This window comes from Schistocerca gregaria, chromosome 5 (assembly GCF_023897955.1).
Source record: "Schistocerca gregaria isolate iqSchGreg1 chromosome 5, iqSchGreg1.2, whole genome shotgun sequence".
NCBI lineage: Eukaryota > Metazoa > Arthropoda > Insecta > Orthoptera > Acrididae > Schistocerca > Schistocerca gregaria.
In genome coordinates this window covers 474,404,469-474,419,708 of record NC_064924.1, presented here as the reverse complement: position 1 = coordinate 474,419,708, position 15,240 = coordinate 474,404,469, and the positions used below count along the sequence as shown (strand labels likewise).

At 41.2% G+C, this 15,240-nt stretch overlaps 1 protein-coding gene across 1 annotated transcript in view; it reads left to right on the top strand.

Annotated features, from left to right (window-relative positions):
- The window catches only part of LOC126272684 (cytochrome P450 6k1-like), a 116,211-nt gene extending 107,360 nt beyond the window's left edge, over positions 1–8,851 (top strand). The window contains exons 7-8 of the mRNA XM_049975701.1: positions 5,387–5,638; positions 8,594–8,851. Coding sequence (XP_049831658.1) covers positions 5,387–5,638; positions 8,594–8,760 — 419 coding nt within the window. The 3' untranslated portion in view covers positions 8,761–8,851. The remainder of the gene's footprint in view (positions 1–5,386; positions 5,639–8,593) is intronic.
- Positions 8,852–15,240: the final 6,389 nt, after the last annotated feature.

Below are 15,240 nucleotides of genomic sequence, written 5' to 3'. Positions count from 1 at the left end.
TCTTACCGATAATGCAACCATATCGGCGAGGCATTCGTTTTCACGGACGACAATTCGCGTCCCCATCATTCACATCTTGTGAATGACCTGCTTCAGGATAACGACATCGCTCGATTAGAGTGGCCAGCATGTTCAAAAATTGTGGAACTATTTCGATAACACTTCTGTCTGTTGTGTCTAAGCGTTTAGTCACGCGTGTACATAGTGTTTCCCAAAACTTTCCCTTGTTCAGATTTATTCACAAGGTGTTAATTTCCTATTTAACTTCATGTGTTATTTGAAAGATTCTTTTATAAAATTGGTGAGGAAAGAGTTAGTTTACTTGTTATGTATAAGTGGTTAATGTTAACGTTAATAAACATTATTATTCTTAGTCCTACTCATGCAACTAAACTCTACGTGTTTTTCTTTTTATTAATATTTTTACTGACTAGCAGTTTTTAAGTAGAAATTGGTGAATGGAATACACGGAGTTGTCCAAGAGGAATGATTTTTAACTGCAATCTGAAACTTGCCTGACTACCTGAGACACATTTTATCTTATAGATCAAGAATTTTGTCGCTGCAGACTGACCTTCATTCTGAGCCACTTGCAGCTGTAACAATTGGTAATGAAGGTCACTTTTCCCCTCTAGTGCTGTAGGTGTTGACATCATCGTTCTTCTCATGCGATGGATTGTTTATAACAAATTTCACAAGAAAATATATATATATCATTACGGCGCAGTAAAAATGCCTAGCTTCTTGAAGACGTACCTACATGACGTGAGTTGATAAACACCACATTTTATGCTTACTGCTCACTTTTGTGTAATCAGTACTTTCTTTCTAAATGATGACATACCCCAGGAAATTATTCTGTATAAAATTATTGATTGGAAATGTGACAATTATGTCAAAAGGTTGATAGATTTGTTTCCAGATTAGCAATTATACGAAGAGCAAACGTAGAGGATCTTACATGTTTGAAGGGGTCAGTAATATGCTTCTTCCAGTTCAAGTTTACATAAATACGTACATGCAAAAGTTTGATGTATTTCACCCTTTTTAATGAGCCTGTGCATGTTCAACACCAGTTGTTGGTATGACTGTTTGTCGTACAGAATTTATAATAGTATGATTTCTTTTTCCAGAATTTCAAGAGATTCTATTTTCCGAAAGAATCTTAACAAGTCTTTGGATAGCATCATTTATCTATTCCATTTGTCGTCTATCGCCGCCTCTACCAGCTCCTTCAATCTGTGCGCAGCCTTTTCAATACCCCGTACTGCTTCACATGTTAGCTACACCGTCAGGAGGCATTCAGTCACACAAACTTAAGCTGCCAAGTTGTAAGAGGAAATACTAAACGTGATCATCTACAACCCCGTTTGATGAAACAGTGTCGGTTATATGAGGTACAATTAGCAGATTTAGAGTACTGTGATTACATATATCGCGTCCACTCGACCTATTGTTGTTTCTAACACGGACTTCGTAGTATATTTTCATAAGTTTTTGTGGCATGCTCTCCATTAGTGACATACCATTATTTCTTCTTTGTTTAGCTCTAGTGTAATCTTTATTTTGTTTTGGATCATCATGGAATATAATGGGAGAGAACAGTTGAATTCTGTCAAGTGCCTACAATGCAGCCACCAATTGTAACACGCTCACATGCTCTGACTAGGAAACACAGACTCGAGATTAGGAAGTGTCAGCTCCCGTTTCGTTTTTTTTTCTTTCCTAACAAATAATTACGAAAATATCTTCCAATATCAATAAAGGTCACCTATAAAACAAATGTCACCACATTACGTATGCGCGGGATTAGCCGAGCGCTCCAAGGCGCTGCAGTCACGGACTGTGCGGCTGGTCCCGGCGGAGGTTCGAATCCTCCCTCGGGAATGGGTCTGTGTGTGTTTGTCCTTAGAATAATTTATGTTAAGTAGTGTAATCTTAGGGACTGATGACCTTAGCAGTTAAGTCCCATAAGATTTCACACACATTTGAACATTTGAACCACATTACGGTAGGTTAGTGTTTGGAGGTCCACGAATGATATATGAAGATCCTGATGAATCGATTAAAAAAAAAAAAATTACTTCTCTGCTCGCGCTCAACAACAGTTTCAGTCTACCTACTGGATGAAAGAATTACTCAATGTGAATTATATTCTGACATATTAATACTTTTTGTTGTGACTGGCAATTCGCAATTTTTCACAAACACAACTTTTATTTATGTAAGTTCACAAGGTTGTTGCCTGAACATACAAACGAAATGTAATCATAACGATGCCAGTTAAAGGCTCCTAATTGAGGCAAGGAAAGTTCACTTCTGATTTTCCACAAAGGTTCATGGTAACACACTCACACACTAGTAACAGTCCAATTCAGAGACGAAGACGTAATCTTCATCGGTCGCAGTACACGAGGTCGCATCTGCCGTAAACTGAACTTCGGAGCTGGTTCTCGCCTCTAAATAGCTGTCTCCAGCCATTCAGGTTTTGGCGTACTGATACTTCCTGCAGGAAGTAGTGCTCGGAATGTTTGTTTCCATTATCTTGTATGCATGTAGCCAGTGTTTACCGTGGTGGTTTTGGTATGCATTGGGCATAGACAACCTCGTCCTCTGTGGTATAATATAGGTTGCCGACGCTCAGGAGCTCCCTTGGCTCCGGTATAACACTTTCTTCTTTAGGTTGGGCTCCACAGCTTTTATGAAGGCCTATTAGTATATAGGACCACAAAGAGGGTGAATTATTTCCAGTGGTACTGGTAGATTTTTTCATTATCTGGTAGACTTTAGACCAGATGATGTCGTGCCATTCTCCAGGCCACTAAATTTCAAAAGAATTAACTAGGTACAGTATCTGATCAAAAGTATCCAGACACAGCTATCTGTTGTGAAATTGATTGCTAGGTGTCACAAGGGAAAGACTCATCACTACAAAAGAAGCCGTGAAGTACTTTGTTATCAGCAAAGATGCAGTAACTGCAGAATGAATCGTTCAGGAGTGACTTTGACTCGCTACTGGATGTCATCTGTGCAACAGATCCATCAGGTGCATTTAAACCATTCTAAAGCTGCCCATGTGGACCCTTGGTGATGTGAGTGTGAAGTGGAAATGCGAACGACCAACCGAGAGTAGGCAGAGCTCTTGTATTTACGGAATGGGACTGTCGAACTCGGCGGGTGATGTTTGTAAAAAAATGGCATGGAATCAGAGGAAGGGATTGCACAGCAGTTCCAAAGTGATACCAGTTCTCCAGTTAGCACAGTGACTAAGCATTTTTTTTTGGTCATCAGTCTACTGACTGGTTTGATGCGGCCCGCCACGAATTCCTTTCCTGTGCTAACGTCTTCTTCTCAGAGTAGCACTTGCAACCTACTTCCTCAATTATTTGCTTGACGTATTCCAATCTCTGTCTTCCTCTACAGTTTTTGCCCTCTACAGCTCCCTCTAGTACCATGGAAGTCATTCCCTCACGTCTTAGCAGATGTCCTATCATCCTGTCCCTTCTCCTTATCAGTGTTTTCCACATATTCCTTCCCTCTCCGATTCTGCGTAGAACCTCCTCATTCCTTACCTTATCAGTCCACCTAATTTTCAACATTCGTCTATAGCACCATATCTCAAATGCTTCGATTCTCTTCTGTTCCGGTTTTCCCACAGTCCATGTTTCACTGCCATACAATGCTGTACTCCAGACGTACATCCTCAGAAATTTCTTCCTCAAATTAAGGCCGGTATTTGATATTAGTAGACTTCTTTTGGCCAGAAATGCCTTTTTTGCTATAGCGAGTCTGCTTTTGATGTCTTCCTTGCTCCGTCCGTCATTGGTTATTTTACTGCCTAGGTAGCAGAATTCCTTAACTTCATTGACTTCGTGACCATCAATCCTGATGTTAAGTTTCTCGCTCTTCTCATTTCTACTACTTCTCATTACCTTCTTCTTTCTCCGATTTACTCTCAAACCATACTGTGTACTCATTAGACTGTTCATTCCGTTCAGCAGATCATTTAATTCTTCTTCACTTTCACTCAGGGTAGCAATGTCATCAGCGAATCGTATCATTGATATCCGTTCACCATGTATTTTAATTCCACTCCTGAACCTTTATTTTATTTCCATCATTGCTTCCTCGATGTACAGATTGAAGAGTAGGGGCGAAAGGCTACAGCCTTGTCTTACTCCCTTCTCAATACGAGCACTTCGTTCTTGATCGTCCACTCTTATTATTCCCTCTTGGTTGTTGTACATATTGTATATGACCCGTCTCTCTCTATAGCTTACCCCTACTTTTCTTAGAATCTTGAAGAGCTTACACCATTTTATATTGTCGAACGCTTTTTCCAGTTCGACAAATCCTATGAACGTGTCTTGATTTGTCTTTAGCCTTGCTTCCATTATTAGCCGTAACGTCAGAATTGCCTCTCTCGTGCCTTTACTTTTCCTAAAGCCAAACTGATCGTCACCTAGCGCATTCTCAATTTTCTTTTCCATACCTAAGCGTACAGAGTTGAAAAGAATGGGATAATATAGTCGAGAAGTTCCTCATATGCTAAACGTCTCTTTAGTAAGTGCTAAGCGCCTTTGAGGTGGTGTACAGAGTGATTCCACTGAACTGTGGACGGCAGTAAACTATTGGTTTGGAGTTAACAGTCGACAGATGCCTGAGAATGTTACCTGTCATCTTGTGCAGCATCAACAGTGAAGCACGAAGGAGGCGTGTTTTTCATAGTTAGATTGTGGTGGAGAATAGCAGTCCTGAAGTAGAGTGGACTGCCCAGAGCCCAAACTGAATTCTATGCAACACCTTATGGATGAGCAACCACGTCGACTTCTTTCCATACCCCATCATTAATTACCCTGTTTGGTTCCTGTTCTTTAGGAAGAATGGTCCCTGATACCTTCACAAAGATTCAGGTACCTCACGGAAAGTGTCCCCATTGGTGTTCAAGCCCTCATAGAGGCGAAGGTTACCTGCTCCCGGATAAATGCCAAATAAAAGGTGCTCGGCTACTTCTGATCAGTTAATGCGCGCATTGTACGTTAAAAGAACTTACGTGTAGTATACAGTATTTTTAAAGTAAATTCCATTGGACGGAAAAATAAAGTTTTCGAAACTTGATGTGGAACAATAAATGTTTAAACAGTTTTCTTATAGTAAAATAAAACTGTCAATTAATAGATTAAATCATAGAGTATTATGTATAAATGGACAAATCATTCTGATAGTTTACAATCATAGGTATGAACTGCCATGCATACTATATGAGAAACGGCATAACTTCTCCAACGGGTACCAGTTGCCACTGCAGTGGTGAACTAATTTGTGTTACTACTCGTCAAAATGCCTGTAGCCTCTGACTGACTTCTCACTTCCTGTTTTCTAACAGAGACACTGAGAAAGTACCCGCCGCTGCCTTTCCTGAATCGCGAATGCGCGGAACCCTACAAGATTCCGGACAGCGATGTCGTCGTGGACAAAGGAACAGGAATCGTCATCAGCCTGTTCGGACTTCACTATGACCCGGAGCACTTCCCTGATCCAGAGCGCTACGACCCCGAGAGGTTCTCAGAAGAGATGAAGGCCAAGAGGCACCCTTACGTGTACCTGCCCTTCGGGGATGGACTTCACTCCTGCATAGGTTTGTCTGTCTGCAGTTTTCATGGTTACCATTCTAAGCGATACACATTAACAGAAGTATACTGCTGTAATTAGTAGCAACACTAAAATAGTTATTAAAACAGGGACGAAAAAGTTGACAGTACAATTAGGTTTAGTTTGTTTCTTGAGTTTCCTGGATCAAATACAAAGCATGAGACATGCCTGAAACATTTACTTAAGTAGACTACTTGTTGAGTATTTACAGAGAGCTTTAATAAATCCAGTTTCCAATGTTAATGCTGAACTGATTTTAAATCTAGGTACGCCACTAATATAGAACACATCCCAAAGTATATTTAATGCCATCTTTTAGTAATAGATCAATACGGTGGAAGAAGTTTGAATCACAAATTTTAATTAGATGTTATAAGCATATCAGTCAAAAAATAACATACTGCCAGAAAACATCGTGCTAATACCGTGTAATACCACCGCTTTCTTCGATAATGGCCTCAATTTCTCGAGTAAGGGAGCATGTAAGTTTCTTCAGGTATTCCGCACCTTGGTGAAGCCATTTATTCTTGATTACCTGACAAACCCGGCATCACCTGATTGTTCGCTTTGCCAGTTTTCTATTAGGAACGGTAACAACTGAGCTGTGTTTGAGGTATGTCGCTTATTGAACTTGAAACCTGATTTTATACAATATTTATAGCAGATGTCCAGGCAGCTGGGCGCATCTGCTTCACGTGTCTACAACGCGCTTTCTAAACGTCTCTTTGGCAACGCCTCTTCATAGCTCTATATGCAACTATTGTTTTCGCTTGCAACCGTTCGCGGTTTCCAGGTGAAAGCTGTAAAAAGCGCTACTAGATGTCAGGAATTTCCTGAAGGTGAGTCGACTGTATGGGTATCTTAGTAGTAAAGAATAAATGCAATTTGATTTTATGCATGGTGCGCAGTTTTTCACGCATCTCATTGTCATATGTCCTCGACTGTGTGTATAACCATGATGAATTTTGTAGATCCACTTAGCGGCTTATGCGGATACAATCTGTAAGATGTATTGCGAATAGCGTTAGTAACACAGAAATAATAAATTTAAACGTCGTGCATGATCCGGCTGCTTATCAAGCAGCTCATTGTCTAACACGTCATAGCTCCTTAATTATGACAGGTAAGTGGTTCTTACCACGATAGCGAATGCCGCCTGACAGTAAGCGATACATGTACCAAGTTTGGCTGAAATCGGTAAGTGGGACAGCCGCACACACATACATACGTACAGTTTTATAATATGTATGGATTAGATGCCGTAGTTAAGGAGAAATGACGTCATAGACAATGAGCTGCTTGACAAGCTACCCCATCATGCATGACTTTTAAATTTATTATTTCTTTGTAGCTAACGCTATTCGCAATACATCTTACCTACAAAATTTATCATGGTAACACAGAGTCACTGTTCCTTAGCTCCTGAGTGTTGCGACCAGGTTAAACTAACATAGTCCAGCCATAGCTGTGGTGTTTATGATTGCCGTTGGAGACTGCTCGTTGGAATACAACATACGCAATATTAGTTCACTTTATTGCGTGTTTGAATAAAAAGATTTATTTCGCTTGATATAGTCATTTGCCACAGGAATGTTGGATAATTTACAGCTGTCACTGACTATTAAAGCATCACTTGATGCACTAATTTACAAACAGCTCTCTTGATGTACAATGTTCAACATATACGAAAGTACATTGCCACTCTTCATTCCTACTCGATAATGTTGACTGCTTCAGCTGAAGTCGCGATCTGGGGAAGAGTGTTTCAGTGCTCGGCTCTATATTGACCTCTGTGCGGGGGCGGTGCTGTGCTGAGATACAGGGCATATCTTCTTCAGCCTCTCCCAATCATCGTTGCAGAAAGCAGCAAGACTTCGACGATGTCTTTAGTATCCATGTGCGTTACCTACTTCAGTGTGGCGCCTTGACATTTGGACGGTACCAAACAGTTGCTTTACAGCAGTTGAAAAGAAGCAAAATCCCAATATTTATGATACTTACTACACACCCCTAATCTCAGCCGTCATTCACCTCCCTCCATCTATGGCCCATGGTGTACCACAGTTACCTCGGTGCCACTTTTGTATAGTACCATTTTGCCATGTACAGTTTACTTCAACCACGGCGGCTCTCGAACAGTTTACAAACCTAGCCATTTCGGAAATGGCCTATTAGCCGTTGGTTATGTCCTTTTGGACTTCAGATATATTCTTCCGCCGCGTGGAGGTTCGAGTCCTCCCTCGGGCAGGGGTGTCTGTGTTTGTCCTTAGGATAATTTACGTTAAGTGGTGTATAAGCTTAGGGACCGATGACCTTAGCAGTTAAGTCCCATAAGATTTCACACACATTTGAACATTTTATATCCTTCGGTTTCCGCATTACGACAACTACTGTGCTGTTTTCCGTATCCCCTCGACATGCTTTATATGCTCTCCATTTGTCCTCTGTGAGTGGTTATTGCGAGCTGATGTCGAATATAGGTGGCGATCAGATTAATGTGACTGGACCGTGTAGTTTCTAGGCACTTTCTGCTTCTACCTGCTTTTCGGTGCGAGTATGACCTCAGCCATTAAATTTTCCTTGGAAAATACCACTGATTACATCCCACTACTGTCAGGAGTGTAGAGTGTTGGGGCTTCATACCATTTTGAATTCGCATACCTCCGCAATCTTATTAACACGTGTTTTCGTGCAGCTGGTTTATGGCATAAATATTATTCCCCTCACATTCATTCTTCAATCGGCACCAATTTATCAAAAGATTAATGAAATTGAATCTTTAAAATTTTTCTCACTACTGAACTACATGAACAGTAAAGGCAAAACATCCTTTTGAAATGTTTCACTGGCAAACCCCAATGGTCTATCTTGATACCGAGATTTTTAATGGATGTAATTAAGTTATCTGCAATAAATAGAGCTTCCTTTGTTTGTGTTTTAGGTATGCGACTCGGTTTATTGCAGAGCAAAGTGGGTCTTGTCAACATTCTGTCCAAGTGCAGCGTACGGCCTACTGACAAGACTACTAGGCATATCACCTACAACACCAGAAGTATACTGCTCTTGCCCACAAAGGAAATCGAGCTGAAATTTGTGAAACGAAGATAGAAGACTCACTCATGAATCACCTGACTAATTTGCAGCTGGAGTTATTGTTTGTTTTATTTTGTAATAATAAAATATAATAACTATAAAGCAATTTTCTAACGTTTACTTTCTTCTTCACAGTATGGGAAGAATCTAGCAGAAATATGAATTTATGACCAGCTATACAGTTCTCAATTCAGAAATACCCATCATACTCTGACAAGCGAGCTTCCTAGCTGCTTCCGGCATCAGACTGTGTCGTCGTGAAAACAAAATAAAATTCAACTTAAAGAATAGATGCACATTATTTTCAACAGACGTACTCGTGTACTGGATGTCATTTAAGCAGCTAGATCACACCGAATTTCTAGCCATGATTGACATTATTCAACTAATCTTATAAAATTTCACTATTATAGCATGTAGAACTTCCTATTTTTAAACGTACTGGCGATTAGTATGATGCACGTAATCACTAGAATAATAAATTATAGTTAATACACTAATCATAATAACAACAATGATAATTGAAGTAAGGTGATTACCATGACAATGCAAGCCATACTGTTAAGTATACAGAGCAATGATTCGCCATTCTCAAAGCAAAAATGAATGAAAGCCAGGTAAATGAGCAAGCGAACCCATAAGTTGAACACTTAATGGCCGTCTGTTTCGATTATTCAACTGCTGTCTACATTAGCATGGGTAGTACACTGTTGGTCAATATAATGACAAGCGCAGCAACAATAGCAAATATTGAAAGTTTACCTATCACCCATATACAATGAAGCAGGAAAACATAGGATTAAATTTATAGGTTTTATAGGTGCACAGGGCTCACAGTTTAGTACACACATGTGCCACCCCTAGTACACACACATGTTGTACATCATATCGAACACATTCAGCTCTATTTCACAGCTTATCAGTTATAGTGACTGGTGAGTGGTGTGGTCCCAGAGGCTTGGTAACCAATGACTAGATGTTTCCGATGGGCATAAGCTGTGGGGCACGTGCTGGCCAAGGCAACAGTCCAACACCCACTGTATCAAGGTATGTCATGATAGCACGGGCACCATGAAGTCTTGCGATATATTTTTGAAAGATAATGTCACAGTATCCGTCAAGAAAGTGTACTGTCCGCATCCTTAATATGTCAGAAGCGAAGCACCTGCAGTGTAAATAATGAGCTTTGTGAACCAGAGGTGATAGTGTTGTCTACCAAAGGGTATGGCGTATCGTCACGCCAGATACAGAGTCCATATGATGAAGATGGATGTGGTCAGTCAGCATTCGTTTTCCTTGGGACCTTCACACGTGGATACGTCCACCGCAACGCAGTATCCAGAACAAGGACTCGCCTGAGAAGACGACGTACTATCACTCCCTCTGCCGTAGCTGTCGGCGCACCACACTCTGCTGTCTCTCTAACGTAAACGGCAACAGTGATATCGGATCTGACAGTGCATGATGGTCCAGACGTCATCACACTATCTGTCTGGTTACTTGTCGTGGCTGTATGACCCGGTACAGCCGAGCAAAAATTGTGTTCCTCCTCTTAGGCACGAGTGGCGTAGGGCGTTTGAGATTCTGCATGACGTTGTCAGCGGTCCCCCTGAATACATCGATTCCATACTCACATTTCAGTCTCACTAGGCCACGATACTGTCGATGCCAAATATCGACCCATGCCACTGAACGTTTCTCCTTACTCATGGCGTATCACAACTTCCTCTCTAATAACCAAAATTTAAAGGTGATTTCTGTACGGGAAACACGCTGTGTAAACTTTTCTTACATTGAAGATGTTGATGGCGTGACTCCTGTCTACATTGTGATGAAATGCAAATATTTGAATATCCAAGCACGAAGATCACTTCATACGAATGTTCGCTGCTTGCCACTTTGATGGTGATACAGTTTTAATGGTCAACAGTGTATGTACCTTTTATAGGGAAAAGATGTTCCATAGAACTACACTCCTGCTTCTGTTTTGTAATCCAAGCTATATCAACAATTCTCGAACCGACCAAATGTGTAGCGATTAAACAACTGTCTATAGCAGCCGGCGTAATGCCATAACGCACGATCCGTTTTAATAGGTTGTTGCAGAGTATACGCAACCCAGTGTGTTTCCCATGCAGGTATATAACAACTGATGTACTGAGAAGGTGTTAGTGTGGCCTTCAGACGGAAACGCTTTGATCGTATTGTTAGGAGAAATATTTTTAAGAAAACGAGAGAGCAAAATTTTCTAAGATTGAATAGCCAGTGATAATCTCATGGAATTAGCAACAGGCCCCAGCAGGGAAGCGTAAATATTTCAACACGTTACTCAGTCAGGAAGACAGTAACCTCAACACTTTTGAATGAGACTGCGAGCGAGCTCAGCAGAAAATCGTCAGAGGAGTGCAGACCGAACTGCCGTCGTAACATTATGTAAGACGCACTAGACAGGACGTAACAACGCGTAGCAGGAGTCTGACTAAGCAGTAAAGACACTGTAAGAAATTCATTGAGAAAATTTTGTGGAGCTGAAGAGAGCTGATGAATCTAAAAGAATAGACACGATTCGGTCATTACGAATGACGTTATTGACTGGAGTCTCTCTTCGATAATATAAATACTCCACACCCGCTAACCTACAGCATTAAATCAGTATGATTTATGGCACTCATGTTGGTCACAGTCAATTCTCTGGCTATGTGTGGTGTGGTAAAGTGTTGAGAGTGTTCTAGTGTCGCCCTAACACTTCCTGCCTTGCGAGATGATAAGCGATCCATGGCCACAGATAATGGACTCCAGCAGGTAGTACTGAAGTCAGCACAGCAGCGAACACTGATGGGTGGTCCAGGGGTCTACCAATATGGCTCCGATCCACGGCAGAAGGTGCCCTGAATCTCCAGCATCACACAAGTCTGACAGTCCAGCGTACCGGAGGACTACGTCTACATCTACATGGTTAATTTTCAATTCACAATGAAGTGCCTGGCAAAGGTTTCATCGAACCACCGTTAAGCTACTTCTCTACTGTTCCATTCTGGAACAGCGTGCAGGAAAACCAAGACTTAAAATTTTCCATGTGATCTCCGATTTCTCTTATTTTATTAGACAAACATGTCTCCTATGTAGGTGGACCCTAACAAAATATTTTCACACTTTGAAGAGCTAGTTTGTGATTGAAATTTCACGAAGAGGATCTACTACAGAGAATAATGCCTTTGTTTTAATGACTGGCACCCCAACCCGTATATCAAATCCACGTCACTCTCTCCCCTATTTCGTGGTAATACAAACCGAGATGTTTTTCTTCGAACTTTTCCAGCGTCCTCTGCCAATCCTGTCTGATGTGGATCCCACACCACACAGTAATACTCCAGAAGGGGGTGGACAAGAGTAGTGTACTCAGTCTCTTTAGTAGTCCTGTTACGTTTTCACAGTTTTCTACCAATAAATCGCAGTCTTTGGTTTACTTTCCCGACAACATTATCTATGTGTTCGTTCTAATTTTAGTTACTTATAATTGTAATCCATTAGTATTTCGTTGAGTCTGCAGACTTTAGATTTGTGTAATTTATCATGTAACTGAAATTTAGCGAATTCCTTTTATTATTCATGTGGATGGCTTCACACTTTTCATCATTTAGAGTCAATTACCACTTTTTACACCACACAGATAGCTTGTCTAAAAAGTTTTGCAAATTGTTTTGATGATCTGATGAATTTAAAAGACGATAAACAACAGCACCATCTGCAAAAAATCTGAGAGTGCTGCTCAGATTGCTTCCTAAATTGTTTATGTTGATTAGGAACAACAGAGCACCTACGACACGCCTTTGGGGAACGTCAGATATTGCTTCTGCTTTACTCGATGACTTTTCGTCAATTATTATGGTGTCCGACGTCGTGACCCACCTGATGGGACCACGCGGTCCGTGATCTGGGAGGGACCGACTACTCCCCGAAACGGCGTGGGTATCAAACACACACGTCGCGGTCAGCGCCCTCTGCAAGCGGGGCTACTGAAGGGGCGTGCCTACCTCGCCAGCGGGAGGCCGTGAGTCCGCTATTGGATTTAGCGGATTCTACTCCGAATTACGTGGACACCAGCTGTCACATAAGACACGGTAACGACTTGTATTCTGAATAAGGTTCCAAGAAACTCTCGCAAATACGTGAAGATCTTAGAATTGCCTGAGAGAGTGCCGGCCGCGGTTCGGCGCGCAGTCCGGAACCGCGTGACTGCTACGGTCGCAGGTTCGAATCCTGCCTCGGGCATGGATGTGTGTGATGTCCTTAGGTTAGTTAGGTTTAAATAATTCTAAGTTCTAGGGGACTGATGACCACAGTAGTTAAGTCCCATAGTGCTCAGAGCCATTTGAACCATTGCCTGAGAGAATGAGATGACGTGTTTTTATTCCGTATAGTCAACGTTAGTAGTGACTTATAACCGTACACCCACGTACGAACTAGACTTCCGCGGGAAGTGTGCTACAGCTTTTAGTATTTGAGCATAGCTCAAGTATTTTATTTCTCACAATTGCTGATTATAGGAGAAACCATCAGAAGTGGCCAATAGATTCTGCTCATTTTTAGCAGGTCGCTTGTGTAAAGCCTCAAATGGAAGAAACTTAGAAATGACGAAATAATTATCGGTTGAACAGCCTGGTATGAGTGTGCATAGGACACAATATTTCGGCAGTCGACCACGTTGCCATCATCAGATGCGTTGATGTACTGACAGTCAGTGGACCTGCGCTAAGTATATATATCACAATCCTGAGGGAAGGGGGGATTGTCCTATATATACATGGCGGTCCAATTGACGGTCAGTACATCACCGCATCAGATGATGGCAACGTGCTCGACTGCCGAAATATTGTGTCCTATGCACACTCATACCAGGTTGTTCACCCGAGATTCATTTCGTCATAAAATAGGCCTGGAGAGAATGAACGATCACAATCTTAGAAATGTTGGATAACCACCCCTCCCCCCCCCCTCTCCAAAACCCTCACACCGTTTTTGAGAAAGCAACTCCTAAGGGTCACAAGGCACAATCGACTGAAAACAGGCAAAATCGGCAGATAACTGAAAAATAACTATACTTCGGATCCAAAAAATGCATAATTTCCTAGAAATCGAGGAAAGAAACCTCTTTGACTGCCGCTGATGTACCCTTAAGGTAAACACTTGTCAGTGAAAGTCCTGCTGGGGTAGCGACAAAGGCATATGGCTCGGGAGCAAGGAACCAGTGTTCGATTTTCAATTCATTCTTTTTTTAATTGAACTTTTTTCCATTTGAAAAACGGTAGGAGTATGGGGGTTAATAAGATCAATTAATCAGTACCGGTATAGAATAATAACAACGCAGACAAACAAATTTCTCAGATGACACGGATTAAAAAATAATTGAAAAGTAAATTAAATTTAAAAAGATAAATGAAAAAATTAAAAAGTAAATCAATAAAGAATAATAATAAGGCACCCAAATTGCTCTGATGATATACATTAATAAAGAATTACAATTGTAACCGTCGTTATATGAAAACAGTTATTCCGATTAAACAATTATTCCGAGTAAAGGGGCTTCGAAGGCAAGCATTCGGCGCACTGGATCGCACGAGGAACAAAAACGAAGCCTTGTCGCAGTTGATATTACACAGAAAATAACGTATTCTTACGCTGTGCAATATTCCATCAAATCATCTAAAAAAAGTTACCTAAAGACTCCCGCTCTTATAAGGAACAAATGATTAATTTGATCCTCGTTGTGTAGAAACAGTCAATCATTTAACCGACTCGTTAAAAAATGTTGATTCTTTAAGAAATGTTTACGACATTTGCTCCAAACCTCGTAAAATGACAAATTAAATTTAGAAACATAATTTGAGAACATTTTAGAGCGACGCATTATTGATCTACATCTACATCTACATAGATACTTCGCAATCCACCATACGACGCGTGGTGTAGGGTATGCCTTATCAATACTAGTCATTTCCTTTCCTGTTCCACTCTCAAACAGAACGAGAAAAAAAAACGACTGTCTATATGGCTCCGTATGAGCCCTAATTTCTCGTATGTTATCTTCGAGGTCCATACGCCTAATGTGTGTTGGAGGCAGCAGAATCGTTCTACAGTCAGCTCTAAAAGCCGGTCCTCTAAACTTACTCAGTAGTATTCCTCCAAAAAAACGCAGCCTTCTCTACAGGTATTCCAATTTGAGTTCCTGAAGCCTGTCCCTAACACTTGCCTGTTGTTCTAACCGACCGGTAAAAAATCTAGCAGTCCGCCACTGAAGTGCTCCGAGTTCTTCGTTTAATCCAACCGGGTACGGATCCCACACCCTCGAGCGGTTCTCAGGAATGGGTCGCACTAACCTCCTATACGCCACCCAATTAACAGATGAGCCACACATTCCTAGAGTTCTCCCAATAACTCGAAGCCGACTATTGGCCTCCCCTACCACAATGCTGACATGGTAGTTCCATTTCATCT